Genomic DNA, 15,649 nt, shown 5'->3' with positions numbered 1-15,649 from the left:
TAATGTAAAATGGTACAGTAACTTTAGAAAACAGGCTGACAGTTTCTTAAAAAGTTAGACATATACTTAGGATACAGCCAGCATCTATCCATATACTCATAGCAACATTGCTCATAATAGCCAAAAACTTGAAACAATCCAAATGTTCACGAAATGGTGAATGGAAGGGGAAAAAAATTTCCATACAAGATGAATATTATTCATAAATAAAAAGGAATGAACTACTAATATGTAGAACAACATGAATAAACCTCAAAAACATTATTCCAAGTAAAAGAAGCCAGGCACAAAGGACTAAATGTTATAAGAATCCATTTATATAAAATTTCTAGAAAAGAAAAATATATAAAAATAGAAAATAGATCAGTGGTTGTGGGGATTGGAAGTGGGCATAGAGATTGAGTACAAGCAGGTGTCAGAACTTTTGGGGTGATGGAAACATGCTAAATTGGATTGTGATGATGGCTCACAAATATATACATTTTCTAGAAATCACTTAACTACAGTTACAATGGGTAAATTTTGTGATATGTAAGTTATACCTCACTAAAGCTATTAAAGTAAGGAAAGGAAAGATGACACTAACCTTTCCTATAAGAACAGTATTTCAGGGTCATCACATTGCTGATAAGGAAAATATCTTTTACAGAAAAATTCCAGCTAACACATATAGAAAAAATTAACAGTATTAGAAAAATCACATTTGGTAACCCCTAATGAAAAGACAGGTCTCAAGGAATGCTGAAGCTGTTCGATGAAAGGCTGTAGAGGAGGTTTATCATGGAGGAATCAGGCTGGTGCTGACTGGAGGCGAAAGATAAATCTTAATATCACTAAACTTAAGACAATCAGACATTATATGCCACTTGATATGATGCAATAATAAGTACAGAGCACCAATTATGAAGGATTCTTGCCAAAAAAACAAAATAAGCCTGAATCGAACCAAACTTTTAGGTCTAATTTTCAGTTTACATAATATAAGTGATGAATAAGCTAAACAACACTTTAAGGAAGCAGCAGCCAAATCCAAACTGTAGGACATTCTAAAGGACCTGATTTTTCTAACAAATTCACAGCATTAGGAAAAAAAAAAGTGAGGGGACACTACTATAGAAAAAAATAAACTTAAGAGCTAAACAGCCATATACATATGTGAACCACACCTTGATGGGATCCTGATTTTTAACAAACCAACTGTATAAAGACATTTTGGTGGCAACTGGAGAAACCTGCATAATGACTAAGTATTCGATGTTATTAAGGAATTATTATTAATTTTGTTAGGTATGATACCAATATAGTGGTTATATTTTTTTCAAAAAAGCCTGTATCAATTAGAGGTCATGCCACAATATTTCCAGTGAAATAATATATGTATAGAATTTGCTTTTAAATATTCCAACATTTTTTTAAGTGGCAGGGTAAACATAATACAATGGGAAAAATGTCAAAAACTGTTGAAGCTGACAAGTATATGATACTTCATCATTCCATCTTTTCCACTTTTAGTATAGTTTTAATTTTTCATATTAATAAGGTTAGGGGACAACAAAAAACTGCAAAGCTGAGAGGAAAATATAAGTAAAAGAAAAGGGGCCCAAAGCTTACAAGAGAGATCAGGGATAAAGACTGCTGTGGAAGTCATCAGAAGATAGGTAAAACATGAAAAGTCTTTGGAGAATATCATATAAGGAGAGAGTAGAAACTAAGTAAAAACAGATCAGAGAAGTGAAGCCAGAGGAATTTGAGAAAGATACCAAAAAGTGGAATGTCAGTGATGAAGGAGGAAACCTAAGAGAAAAACTGAATCAGGGAAATCAAGACAAGAAAGATTCCAAATAATAATAACCACCAAGTACTCTTAGAGACCCTAAATTTCAAATAAAATAGGAAAAATTATGTTTTTTAACAAAAGAATTTCAGAATAAGGGAAATAATTATCTTCATATTTTCTAAGATACACAATTTCCCAGATACTGAACAGGATGTTCAAGAAAATTAAAAGTCATTACGCACTGGCACCAAGTTGCCACCTCACTAGTCCGCCAGAGTGGAAGACAGAATACCAAGTGCAAGAACAGCTATAAAAAATAAATACGATATTGACATTAGCCATAAAGAGTTCTTTAAACAATTAACTCCCTGAAAGTAAAACAATGAGCCAGCCCTATTTCTACCCATATGCCCAGATTCTAGCATGGTTCCAGGCTGCATGTTTCTATATTTCTAGAGTCCCAACGGGGTGCAAAAGGTATGGAAGGGACAGTTGACACTGATGATGCTCAATATTGTTGGCGTTTTGGGCCACAATTATATATTAGACCAATATGGTAATCCCTAATCCCTTTCTGATTACAAGGATAAATAACACAGCTTTTCATTTCATACTCAGAGTTCGAATAACGTATTCCCAAACGTATACCTTTGCATTGCTGCTCTCACAAAAAACTGGATCTTTTTATAGTTGATCCCTAGTACTTTGAAGAATTTACTGTTAACCACAGCCTTGAATACATCACTTTCAAATAATTTATTAACATATTGCATATAACACAAAATGCAAAAGCATATATATTTTAAGCTACTATTACTTCAATCTTCTATTATTTACTCTCTTGATTTGCAACACAGTGAGGTTAAAGACATATTTTTGTTTGCAGGGCAAAGTCCCACCTAACATGAATCACAGTTCTTACATCATTAACAGCCCATATCATTTAAATCAATACATAGTTCAGATAAGTCTTTTTGTTATTCACAGATCAAAACACAGAAAAAGGAAAAATTCCCCATCTCTCTGGAGCACACGTATTTTTTATTATTTCCAGGTATTTTTCAAAATTCTAAAAAGTGTAAAAAACTTCTCACCTCAAGATTTTTGAAGTTCTTGTTAGACCCTTTTTGACTTTTATCTAACTCAGGATTAAAGAGCATGATTCTAAAATCTCTTAGAATCAGAAATTAAAAGTTAAAAACTTACATTCAAGCTGTGCAACCACATCTCCAGGGTCTACTGCTTCAGGGAACACCTAAGTGAGAGAAGGCAGAGGGAAGCAGGATAGAGAAGAGAACGTAAAAGGAAGACATATATGAAATAGTTTTTGTGTTTTCCTTCTCATTCCCAAAGGATTCCTTTCCCAACCAAAGAAACTTCTGACATTATTGAGAACTGTCACTTCCTTTCTGCTTCCCATGATCACTATACAAGATTTTACCAACAAACGAAAATTACATCTGGCTCTGCCTCCCTCTCCAATTTGATCTGCCAGCAGTCCTCCCTTTGTTACCATGGTCATACTTGCCTTCTTGGTGTTCCTCCAGCTCATCAAGCTTATTCCCAACAAGACACCTTTATATTTTCTGTTCCTCTGCTTAGAATGCTTTTACCCTAGACCTTTAAATAACTGATACTGTCTCATAATTCAGGCTCAGTTTCAATGTTATTACCTTCTCTGACCACCTTTTAAAATAAACAATCCCCCTAATCCTTCTGTCCCCTTACCCTCCCTTTATTCTCTTCATGACACTTACTATTTACTTGATTATTGTCTGTTTCACCTATTACAATGAAAGCTCCAAGAGGGGAGCATGTTTGTTTTTTTTACCCAGTGCATGGAACAGAGCATGGAACACAGCAGGTACTCAGTAATTATCTGTGGAGAAGAGGAAGGAGAAACAGGAAGGAAGGAGGGAAGGAGGAAATGAAGAAAGGAGGGAAGGAAAGAAGGAAAGAGGGAAGTAGACAAGGAGAGAAGAAAAGAAAAAAGTGAGAAATACAATTGGTAATAACTACCTAAAAGCACCAGATTCAGGGGGAAAAAAGAAACGACTTATAGAAAGAAGCACCACATGACAGCCATAAGCAAAATATGACCTATTCTTACTTATCGATATCTCCCCCCATCTCTTTTATGAAAATGATTACTTAGAATTCAAGGTGCTATATTTTACATAAAGACCACTAAGACAATTTTAGAAGTAAACTGATCCATCACAAAAAAGAGGCAACTGACTCAATGTATAATATAATGCATATTTATTTTCAAGCTTCCAGATTTAAGTTACAAATCTCCTTTTGAATTAAATCAAAGTGCACAGTCAACAATAGTAATATGTGTTATTCAAAATTTAGAATCACTTTGATTTTTTATTGGTTAACATTTGATTGGATATTTGAACTCACCTTTTCAAACACCATTCTGGCATTGAAGACCAGTGGAAAATTGGCTGGGACACATTGTGTCTTTTTGTATTGGCCAAACACACAGATGCTAAGATAGATGTCCTCCTTGTCTTTCAGCACCACTCCTGGGCAAGTTACCTGAAAGAAATTAGACAGATGAATGTGACTGCTTCACGAATTCCCTGAACTACTGTACTAAAACAACTTACCAAACATTACATAAAAACACTAGTCTGCTAAGCTAATAAAAATATGCACAAGTTAAAAAAAAAGAGAGAGATTCTAGTGTTTACAGAGTTAAATGAAATGCCTTTTTTAACTTCCATCCCTCTGAGAAATCTATGATTTTCCACTTGGTTATTTGTACCACAATGGAAACTCTATGTACTAGCTTTTGGGACAGACACTAATAGTTTTAAACAGTAAGCCTCAGGCTCCCACTTTATGTAGAATGCTGACATAAACTTATTCAGCATCATTTAATCACAAAGGATTAAGACTCAGCAGAAATAAAGCACTATACTAGAGGACAAAAAAAATACCAAAAAAAGCACAAATCTGACCTGTATCACCCTAAGTCGCAGCCCATACAAACCCTCATCAAAAGAAATATGACAAACTTTCAAAGCAAGTGAACTGTAAGTTTCTAGCCCAATGAAATATTTTTTAAATATAAAACTGCACTTAACTATTCTCAGGACTGACACAAAGTATAGGCATAAGATGTAGGGTTTCTAAAAAATACATAGCACAGTCTCTCCAGTTCCTGCCATATTTCACTGTCAGTGATCAACCATACCCTTAGTAGGCTATTGAAGATTCTCCAAGATTTGAATCCAACTTATCACATAGCAATATTACTTGACACCTCCTAAAAATACAATCAAAGTATATTTGTTATTGTTTTCTGAACGCACACATTACTTTCTTGCCTCGCATTCTTCCATTATCTGGATTATTACTCATTTCTACTCCATGCCATCTCCTCCTCATCTACTTCTACCTCCCAAGGCTTACATTAACTGCCATCCCATACACAAAACTTCTCTTGATTCACCAACTATCACTATTCAATTCAATCTAATTCAAACATTTATTGTGAATTTATTATATTCAAGTAAATAGTTTTAAATTCTCACAGCATTTTATAGTTCTCTTAAGGCCCTAATTATTGTCTCTATGCATCTTAATGAAGTGGGTACACCTCACCTATTTTATTTGATTATAAATTCCCTGAGAACAGAAATTCTTACTTCCTCATCAATGTATCCAAAAACACAGACTTTCCATATTAAGAAGCAGCTTAGAAATTATCTAGTACAGTTTCAAATTTTTTATATAGGGAAACAATAGAGCCCCAATAAAGTGAAGGTGATTTACTTACTTAAAGTCACACAATAAATGAGTCAATACAACACATTCAAAGTGCTTAGAACAGTGCCTGACAGTGCATTAAATAAATACTAGTGGGCTTCCCTGGTGGCACAGAGGTTAAGAATCCACCTGCTAATGAAGGGGATATGGGTTCTGACCCGGGTCCAGGAAGATCCCACATGCCACAGAGCAACTAAGCCCGTGCACCACAACTACTGAAGCCTGCACGCCTAGAGCCCGTGCTCTGCAACAAGAGAAACCACTGCAATGAGAAGCCCGTGCATCGCAAAGAGGAGAAGTCCCCACTCGCCACAACTAGAGAAAGCCCACGCACAGCAACAAAGACCTAACATAGCCAAAAATAAATAAATAAATAAATAAAAATGTTTTAAAAAATAAAGTAAAAAAATAAATACTAGCTATAGTTACTATTAGAATAAAAACCACTATCATCTACCATCTTAATATAGACTATTGCACTGAATAAATGACTAAGACTTCATGTCCCTCTGTATACAGCAGTTAAGATTATTTTCTATGCTAGCTATTTTGACTCCATCTACCCCTTATTCTATTTTCTACTTTTGTCCTAATAATTCACTATTGATTATTAAAATCAAAGCCCTCAGAAATCTCATTGCGTCCATCAGCTTCATTTTCTACTCTGCCTCATTTAAACCAAACCTGTTAAGAGTCCCTCTAAGTCTGTGTTATGCCTACAGATGTGGCTGGTCCAAATTGAGATGGACAGATAATGTAAAATACAAGATTTTGAAGATTTTTGAAGACTTGTTCAAAAATATTTTAAAGAATTTTTACCAAAAAAAGTGTAAAACAACTCATTAACAACTTTTACATTAATTACATGTTGAAAGGATAATACTTATAATATACTGACTTAAATAAAATTACTGTTAAAATTAATTTTATCACTTCTTTTAATTATTTAATGTAGCTGGGGGAAATTTTTAAATTATATCCTCGACTCAAATTATACTTCTATTGGACAGAACAGCTCTAACTGTCCTCACTGGAAAATACTGAGTCTCTTTCCAATTTGTAGTATATTGAAAAAGACATGACATTTTTCCTTATCCACAGTTCTATAAATTCTGCCATTCTTTAAAGGAATACCATGGAAAGTTCCAAAAAGAAGGCATTAAAAGAGGGGTTGAAGAAAATCCGATGGAACAAATATAAAATAAGTAGCAAACTGACTGGCTTAAACCAATCATATGGATAATTACATGAATGTAAATATCTTAAGTATTGTAACTAGAAGGCAGAAATTATTAGACTGGATAAAAAAGCAAAACACAATATGCTAGTATGCAAAAACACAATTTTAAAGATTACGACATACATAGAAAAAGTATTTTCATAATAGTAGAGTAAATATCTCCAAAATCAGCCCCTCCACAGAGAAGCTGAATAGACATTTTTCCAAAGAAGATATACAGATGGCCAACAGGCACATGAAAAGATGTTCAACATCACTAATTGTCAGGGAAATGCAAATCAAGATGACAATGAGATACCACCTCACACTCGACAGAATGGTTATTACCAAAAAGACAAGAAACAACAAGTGTTGGTGAGGATACGGAAAAAAAGGAACTCTCACGCACAGTTGGTGGGAATGTCAACTGTGCAGCCATTATGGAAAACAGTATATCGAAGGTTCCTCACAGAACTAAAATAGAACCACTTATAGGATCCAGCAATTGCATTCCTGGGTATTTATCTGAAAAAAAAAGAAAACACTAATTTGAAAAGGTATATGGGGACTTCCCTGGTGGTGCAATGGTTAAGAATCCTCCTGCCAATGCAGGGGACACGGGTTCGAGCCCTGGTCCAGGAAGATCCCAAATGCCATGGAGCAACTAGGCCCATGCGCCACAACTACTGAGCCTGTGCTCTGGAGCCTGCGAGCCACAACTACTGAGCCCACGTGCCACAACTACTGAAGCCTGAGCGCCTAGAGCCCATGCTCCACAACAAAAAAAGCTACTGCAATGAGAAGCCTGTGCACCACAACCAACAGTAGCCCCCCCGCATCACAACTAGAGAAAGCCCATGCACAGCAATGAAGACCCAATGCAGCCACAAATAAATAAATATAAATAAATAAATAAATAAATATTTTTTAAAAAGAAAAGATATATGTACCATGTTCATTGCAGCACTATTTACAATAGCAAGCTATGAAAGCAACCTAAATATCCATCAATAGATGAATGCAAAAAGAAGGCGTGATACACACAAACACATCCCCCCCACACACACAGGGATATTACTTAGCCATAAAAAAGAATACAATATTGCCATTTGCAACAACATGGATGCACCTAGAGGGTATCATGCTAAGTGAAATAAGTCAGATACAGAAGGAAAAATACCATAAAAAAGAAACAAAATAAATGAACAAAACAGAGACACACAGATACAGAAATAAACTGGTGGTTGCCACAGGGGAGGCGGGGGCGGGGGGTGGGACAGACAAAGTGGGTGAAAGGGATTAAGAGGTACAAACTTCCAGCTATTAAGTAAATAAGTAATGAAATTAATGTACAGCATAGGGAATATAGTCAATAATATTATAATAACTCCATATGGTGACAGATGGTAACTAGACTTATCCTGATTATTTCATAATGTATAAAAATATTGAATCACTATGTTATACACCAGGAACTAATATAATATTGTATGTCAATTATAATTTTAAAATTATTGTAACAAATGGTGAATATTTACTATGAGCCCTAAATGAGACACTATTGTTGTATAAATGCTAAATTTATTGTGTGGGGGAATTGTATTATAATTTATATAGGAGAATGTCCTTGTTCTTACGAGATTTACCCTAAAATATTTAGTGGTAAAGTGTCTGAATGTAAGCAACTTCAAATGTTTCATCAATATATTTTTATGCCTATATCTCTACTTGTATCAGAGAGAGAGATAAATAAATCAGATGTGAAACAAACAAAAAATCAGCCCTCCATAAAAGCAATGAGAACACCAACAAAAACTGTCAAAATCAACTTTTTAGAGGTCTAGAAATTAACCAGAAGTTTGCAACAATCTGAGGAGCATTTATTCAAGAAAAATAGCTGAATTTTGGTAAAAACAGTGATATTGTGGTGTTTTAACATACTTTATTCCCAATCTCCTCTACTCAGGTTTGCTATAGCCTTGACAACCAAGACCCTTACAATCATGGTAGCCATGAAAACTAGCAGCCCTACAGCCACTGTAGGAAATCAGGTATAAAGCTACCCAAAAGCCCTATGCCTAAGGAATTGTCAACACCCATTCACAGGGCTTCTCTTTATTTGACCTGAATCAGAGCTTAGTCACAACAAACACCCTTTACCTGCAAGGCATTTGTCAAAAAAAAAAAGCAGCTATTGTTTAACACATGGATGCCTGGGGCAGTGCCAGTTGGAGCAAACAATAAGTGACCAAAACACTTAAAAGGCAAAGCTGGAGAACTGTGTGTGTGTGTGTGTGTGTGTGTGTGTGTGTGTGTGTGTGTGTGTGTGAGTGTGTGTGTCTGTGTGTGTGTGTTGGGGGCTGTCTTTGACAAGCTATGATACATTCTTGGCAATTTAGAAGGTCATGCACAAGTGCAGGGCTACGAGCATACCCAGAAATTACTTAAGGAAGCCCTAATCTCTCACCTCTGGTTGATCTTGAGGCTTTGAAAATGTTGGAAGTGAAGACTAAGACAGAGTTGTCCATTACCTGCAGGGCATAGAAAGCATGTCCCAACATACTCAGCAATAGAGATACTCAGAAAAGACTGGGGGACTCACTGGTTCAAAGCATTTAAGGAAATATAAACCCTGTCTTTAGAGGGCCATGAAGCTAACTGAGCAGAGACTTCAGTGGCCACACACAACAAAGAACATAGACTTTACAGAATATAGACATTGCCTCAGGAAAGTAAATAAACAAACAAAAAGCAACAACAACAGCAAGAAAACAATAAACTCTTGGAAACAGAGGAAGTCTGATTTACACAGTTCCATATTATATTATTTAAAATGTCCAGTTTTCAACGAAAATTATGACATGTAAAGAAACAAGAGTATGACCTATACATGGAGGAAAAGGCAGTCAGCAGAAAATGTCCTTGAGGAAGCCCAGAAGTTGGGCTTACTAAACAAGAGCTTTAAATCATCTATTATAAATATGTACAGAGGACTAAAGGAAAACTTATCTGAAGATCTAAAGAAAAGTACGGCGATGTGGCAAAGACGTATCATCAAATAAGGAATATCAACAGATAGACATTATTTTAAAAAATAGAGATTTTAGAGTTGAAAAGTACAAAACAAATGAAAAATTCACTAGAGAAACTCAAGAGCAGATATAAGACAGCAGAAGAAAGAATAAATGAACCTGAAAATTTGTCAATTGAGATTATCCAGTCTGAGGTACAGAAAGAAAAAAGAAAAATGAGTAGTCTCAGAGACTTGTAGGAAACCATCAAGCACAGCAACATAGATATAATGCGAGCCCTAAAGTAGAGGAGAAACAGCCAGACAGAATGTTTGCAGAAATAATGGATGAAAACATCTGAAATTTAAAGAAAAACAATCTAGACATCCAACAAACTCCAATAACTCCAAATCACACACATAGTAAACAGACTGTTCAAAGACAAAGATGAAGAGAGAATCTTGAAAGCAGCAAAAGTTAAATGATTCGGGCTTCCCTGGTGGCACAGTGGTTGAGAGTCCGCCTGCCGATGCAGGGGACACGGGTTCGTGCCCCGGTCTGGGAAGATCCCACATGCCGCGGAGCGGCTAGGCCCGTGAGCCATGGCTGCTGATGAGCCTGCATGTCCAGAGCCTGTGCTCCGCAAAGGGAGAGGCCACAACAGTGAGAGGCCCGCGTACCGCGGGAAAAAAAAAAAAAAAGAAAAAGGTAAATGATGCAGTAGATACCAGAAATCCTCAACAGGAATAACAGCTGATTCCTCACCAGAAATATGAAGCCAGAAGAAACCGCAATGACTTATTCAAAGTACTTAAAGAAGACTTTCAATAGTTCAATATCCAGGCAATTCTCCTTCAAAAAGATGGAAAATTAAGACTTTCTCAAACAAAAACAGATAATCCATCACGAGCAGAACTTCCCTATAAAACTTATTAAAAAGAATCCTTCAGAGACCTTCAAGATGTTGGAGGAGTAAGACATGGAGATCAACTTCCACCTCATAAATACATCAGAAATACATCTACATGTGGAACAACTCCTACAGAACACCTACAGAATGCTGGCAGAAGACCTCAGACTTCCCAAAACGCAAGAAACTCCCCAAGTACCTGGGTATGGCAAAAGAAAAAATGGAGACAAAAGAATAAGGATGGGACCAGCACCTCTGGGAGGGAGCTGTGAAGGAGGAAAGGTTTCCATACAATAGGAAGCCCCTTCACTGGTGGAGATGGGGGTGGCAGCAGGGAAGCTTCGCAGCCACGGAGAAGAGCACAGCAACAGGGGTGCAAAGGGCAAAGTGGAGAGATTCCTGCACAGAGGATCAGTGCCAATCAGCAAGCACCAGCCTGAGAGGCTTGTCTACTCTTAGTGAGTGGGGGCTGAGAGGTGAGGCTTCAGCTTCAGAGGTCAGATCCCAGGGAGAGGACTGGGGATGGCTGCATGAACACAGCCTGAAGGGGGCTACTGCACCACAGTTAGCCAGGAGGGAGTCTGGGAAAAAGTCTGGAATTGGATAAGAGGCAAGAGACCACTATTTCAGGGTGCGCAAGGAGAGGGGATTCAGAGTACCGCCTAAGCGAGCTCCAGGGACAGGTGCGAGTTGCGGCTATCAGAGTGGACACCAGAGATGGGCATGAGATGCTAAGGCTACTGCTGCAGCCACCAAGAAGCCTGTGTGCGAGCACAGGTCACTATCCACACCTCCCCTCCCAGGAACCTGTGCAGCCCGCCACTGCCAGTCCCGTGACCCAGGGACAACTTCCCCAGGAGAACACACAGCGTGCCTCAGGCTGGTGCAACGTCACTGTGGCCTTGGCCACTGCAGGCTGGCCCTGCATTCCGTACCCCTCCCTCCCCCTGGCCTGAGTAAGCCAAAGCCCCCTAATCAGATGCTACATTAACCCCATCCTGTCTGAGCAAAGAACAGACGCCCTCAGGCGACCTACACCCTCAGGCAACCTACACGCAGAGGCAGGGCCAAATCCAAAACTGAACCCCATGAGCTGTGCGAACAAGGAAGAGAAAGGGAAATTTCTCCCAGAGCCTCAGGAGCAGCAGATTAAATCTTCACAATCAACTTGATGTACCCTGCATCTGTGAAATACCTGAACAGAAAACGAATCATCCCAAAGTTGAGGAGATGGACCTTGTGTGATTTTGTCTGTATAGCTTTGCTTTTACCATTTATCCAACGGTTCTGTTTGTTTTTTTCTTTTTTGTATACATTTTTAGCCCTTGTTATCATTAGTGGATTTGTTTTTTGGTTTGCTTGCTCTCTTCTTTTTTTCTTTTTAATTACTATTCAATATTTTTTTATTTTTAATAATTTTAAAAATTTTTTATTTTAATAACTTTATCTTATTTAATTTCCCTTCCTCCCTCCCACCCTCTCTCCCTCTCTCCCTCTCTCTCTCTCTCTCTCTCTCTCTTTCTCTCTTTATTTCTCCCTTTTCTTCTGACCCATGTGGCTGACAGGGGTCTAGGTGTCAGGTCTGTGCCTCTGAGGTGGGAGAGCCGAGTTTAGGACATGGGTCCAACAGAGACCTCCCGGCTCCATGTAATATTAAACAGTGAGAGCTCTCCCACAGATCTCCATCTCAATGCTAAGACCCAGCTCCACTCAACGACCAGAAAGCTACAGTGCTGGATACCCTATGCCAAACACCTAGCAAGAAAGGAACACAACCCTACCCATTAGAAGATAGGTGACCTAAAATAATAATAAGGTCACAGACACCCCAAAACAAACTACCAGATGCTGTCCTGCCCACCAGAAAGACAAGATCCACCCTCATCCACCAGAACATAGGCACCAGTTCCCTCCACCAGGAAGCCTACACTACCAACTGAACCAACATTACCCACTGGGGGCAGACACCAAAAACAGTGGGAACTATGAACCTACAGCCTATGAAAAGGAGACCCCCCACCACAGTAAGATAAGCAAAATGAGAAGACAGAGAAACATACGGCAGATGAAGGAGCAAGGTAAAAACCCACCAGACACAACAAATGAAGAGGAAATAGGCAATGTACCTGAAAAAGAATTCAGAATAATGATAGTAAAGATGATCCAAAATCTTGGAAACAGAATGGAGGAAATACAAGAAACTTTTAACAAGGACCTAGAAGAACTAAAGAACAAACAAACAATGATGAAAAACACAATAAATGAAATTTAAAATTCTCTAGAAGGAATCAATGGCAGAATAACTGAGTCAGAAGAACGGATAAGTGACCTGGAACATAAAATAGTGGAAATAACTACTGCAGAGCAGAATAAAGAAAAAAGAATGAAAAGAATTGAGGATCGTCTCAGATACATCTGGGACAACATGAAACACACCAACATTCAAATTATATGGAGCCCAGAGAAGAAGAGAAAAAGAAAGAAACTGAGAAAATATTTGAAGAGATTATAGTTGAAAATTTCCCTAATATGGGAAAGGAAATAGTCAATCAAGTCCAGGAAGCATAAAGAGTCCCATACAGGATGAATCCAAGGAGAAACACGCCAAGACACATATTAATCAAACTGTCAAAAATTAAATACAAAGAAAAAATATTAAAAGCAGGAAGGGAAAAACAACAAATAACATACAAGGGAATCCCCATAAGGTTAAAAGCTGATCTTTCAGCAGAAACTCTGCAAGCCAGAAGGGAATGGCAGGACATATCTAAAGTGATGAAAGGGAAAACCCTACAATAAAGATTACTCTATCCAGGAATGATCTCATTCAGATTCGATGGAGAAATCAAAACCTTTACAGACAGGCAAAAGCTGAGGGAATTCAGCACCACCAAACCAGCTGTACAACAAATGCTAAAGGAACTTCTCTAGGCTGGAAGCACAAGGGGAAATCAACAGTTACACAATCATAGTAGGGGACTTTAACACCCCACTTTCCCCTTTGGACAGATCATCCAACCTGAAAATAAATAAGGAAACACAAGCTTTAAAGGATACATTAAACAAGATGGAATTAATTGATATTTATAAGACATTGCATCCAAAAAAAACAGAATACACTTTCTTCTCAAGGGCTCATGGAACATTTTCCAGGATAGATCATATCTTGGGTCACAAATCAAGCATTGGTAAATTTAAGAAAACTGAAATTGTAGCAACTATCTTTTCTGACCACAAACCTATGAGACTACATATTACAGAAAAAAAAAATATTAAAAAATACAAACACATGGCAGCTAAACAATACACTACTAAATAACCAAGAGATCACTGAAGAAATCAAAGAGGAAATCAAAAAATACCTAGGAACAAATGAGAATGAAAACATGTTGACTCAAAACCTATGAGATACAGCAAAAGCAGTTCTAAGAGGGAAGTTTATAGCAATACACTCTTACCTCAAGAAACAAGAAACATCTTAAATAAACAACATAACCTTACACCTAAAGCCATTAGAGAAAGGAGAACAAAAAAAACCCAAAGTTAGCAGAAGAAATCATAAAGATTAGATCAGGAATAAATGGAAAGAAAATGAAGGAAATAATAGCAAAGATCAATAAAAACTAAAAGCTGGTTCTTTGAGAAGATAAACAAAATTGATAATAACCATTAGCCAGACCCATCAAGAAAAAAAGGGAGAAGACTCAAATCAATAGAATTAGAAATGAAAAAGGAGATGTAACAACTGACACTGCAGAAATACAAAAGATTATTAGAGATTACTACAAGCAGCTGTATGCCAATAAAATGGACATCCTGGCAGAAATGGACAAATTCTTAGAAATGCACAAGCTGCCGAGACTGAACCAGGAAGAAATAGAAAATATGAACAGACCAATCACAAGCACTGAAATTGAAACTGTGATTAAAAATCTTCCAACAAACAAAAGCCCAGGACCAGATGGCTTCACAGGCGAATTCTATCAAACATTTAGAGAAGAGCTAACACCTATCCTTCTCAAACTCTTCCAAAAGATAGCAGAGGGAGGAACACTCCCAAACTCATTCTATGAGGCCACCATCACCCTGATACCAAAACCAGACAAAGATGTCACAAAGAAAGAAAACTACAGGCCAATATCACTGATGAACATAGATGCAAAAATCCTCAACAAAATACTAGCAAACAGAATCCAACAACACATTAAAAGGATCATACACCATGATCAAGTGGGGTTTATCCCAGGAATGCAAGGATCCTTCGATATATGCATATCATCAATGTGATACACCATATTAACAAATTGAAAAATACAAACCATATGATCATCTCAATAGATGCAGAGAAAGCTTTTGATAAAATTCAACACCCATCTATGATAAAAACCCTCCAGCGAGTAGGCATAGAGGGAACTTGCCTCAACATAATAAAGTCCATATATGACAAACCCACAGCCAACACCACTCTCAATGGTAAAAAACTGAAACCATTTCCCCTAATATCAGAAACAAGACAAGGTTGTCCACTCTCACCACTATTATTCAACATAGTTTTGGAAATTTTAGCCACAGCAATCAGAGAAGAAAAAGAAATGAAAGGAATCCAAAGTGGAAAAGAAGAAGAAAAGCTGTCACAGTTTGCAGATGACATGATACTATACACAGAGAATCCTACAGATGGTACGAAAAAACTATTAGAGCTAATCAATGAATTTGGTAAAGTAGCAGGATACAAAAATTGATGCACAGAAACCTCTGGCATTCCTATACACTAATGAGGAAAATCTGGAGAAATTAAGGAAACACTCCCATTTACCATTGCAACAGAAAGAATAAAATACCTAGGAATAAACCTACCTAAGGAGACAAAAGACCTGTATGCAGAAAACTATAAGACACTGATGAAAGAAATTAAAGATGATACAAACAGATGGAGACATATACCATGT

The 15,649-nt window shown here is 37.3% G+C and overlaps 1 protein-coding gene across 5 annotated transcripts in view; it reads right to left on the bottom strand.

The window, feature by feature from the left end:
- SPATA6 (spermatogenesis associated 6) overlaps positions 1 to 15,649 on the bottom strand; it is a 151,373-nt gene that overhangs the window by 121,724 nt on the left and 14,000 nt on the right. For 3 of the 5 annotated variants that reach the window (XM_024119739.3, XM_028489411.2, XM_055084634.1), the window contains exons 2-4: positions 4,187 to 4,324; positions 3,609 to 3,656; positions 2,984 to 3,032 (exon numbers count right to left, since the gene is read on the bottom strand). In XM_024119739.3, coding sequence (XP_023975507.1) covers positions 2,984 to 3,032; positions 3,609 to 3,656; positions 4,187 to 4,324 — 235 coding nt within the window. The remainder of the gene's footprint in view (positions 1 to 2,983; positions 3,033 to 3,608; positions 3,657 to 4,186; positions 4,325 to 15,649) is intronic. The other 2 variants (XM_024119740.1, XM_024119741.3) reach the window with 1 other exon arrangement.

The sequence above is a fragment of the Physeter macrocephalus genome, chromosome 4 (genome assembly GCF_002837175.3).
Source record: "Physeter macrocephalus isolate SW-GA chromosome 4, ASM283717v5, whole genome shotgun sequence".
Classification (NCBI taxonomy): domain Eukaryota; kingdom Metazoa; phylum Chordata; class Mammalia; order Artiodactyla; family Physeteridae; genus Physeter; species Physeter macrocephalus.
This window is presented reverse-complemented; position numbering and strand designations above follow the sequence as displayed.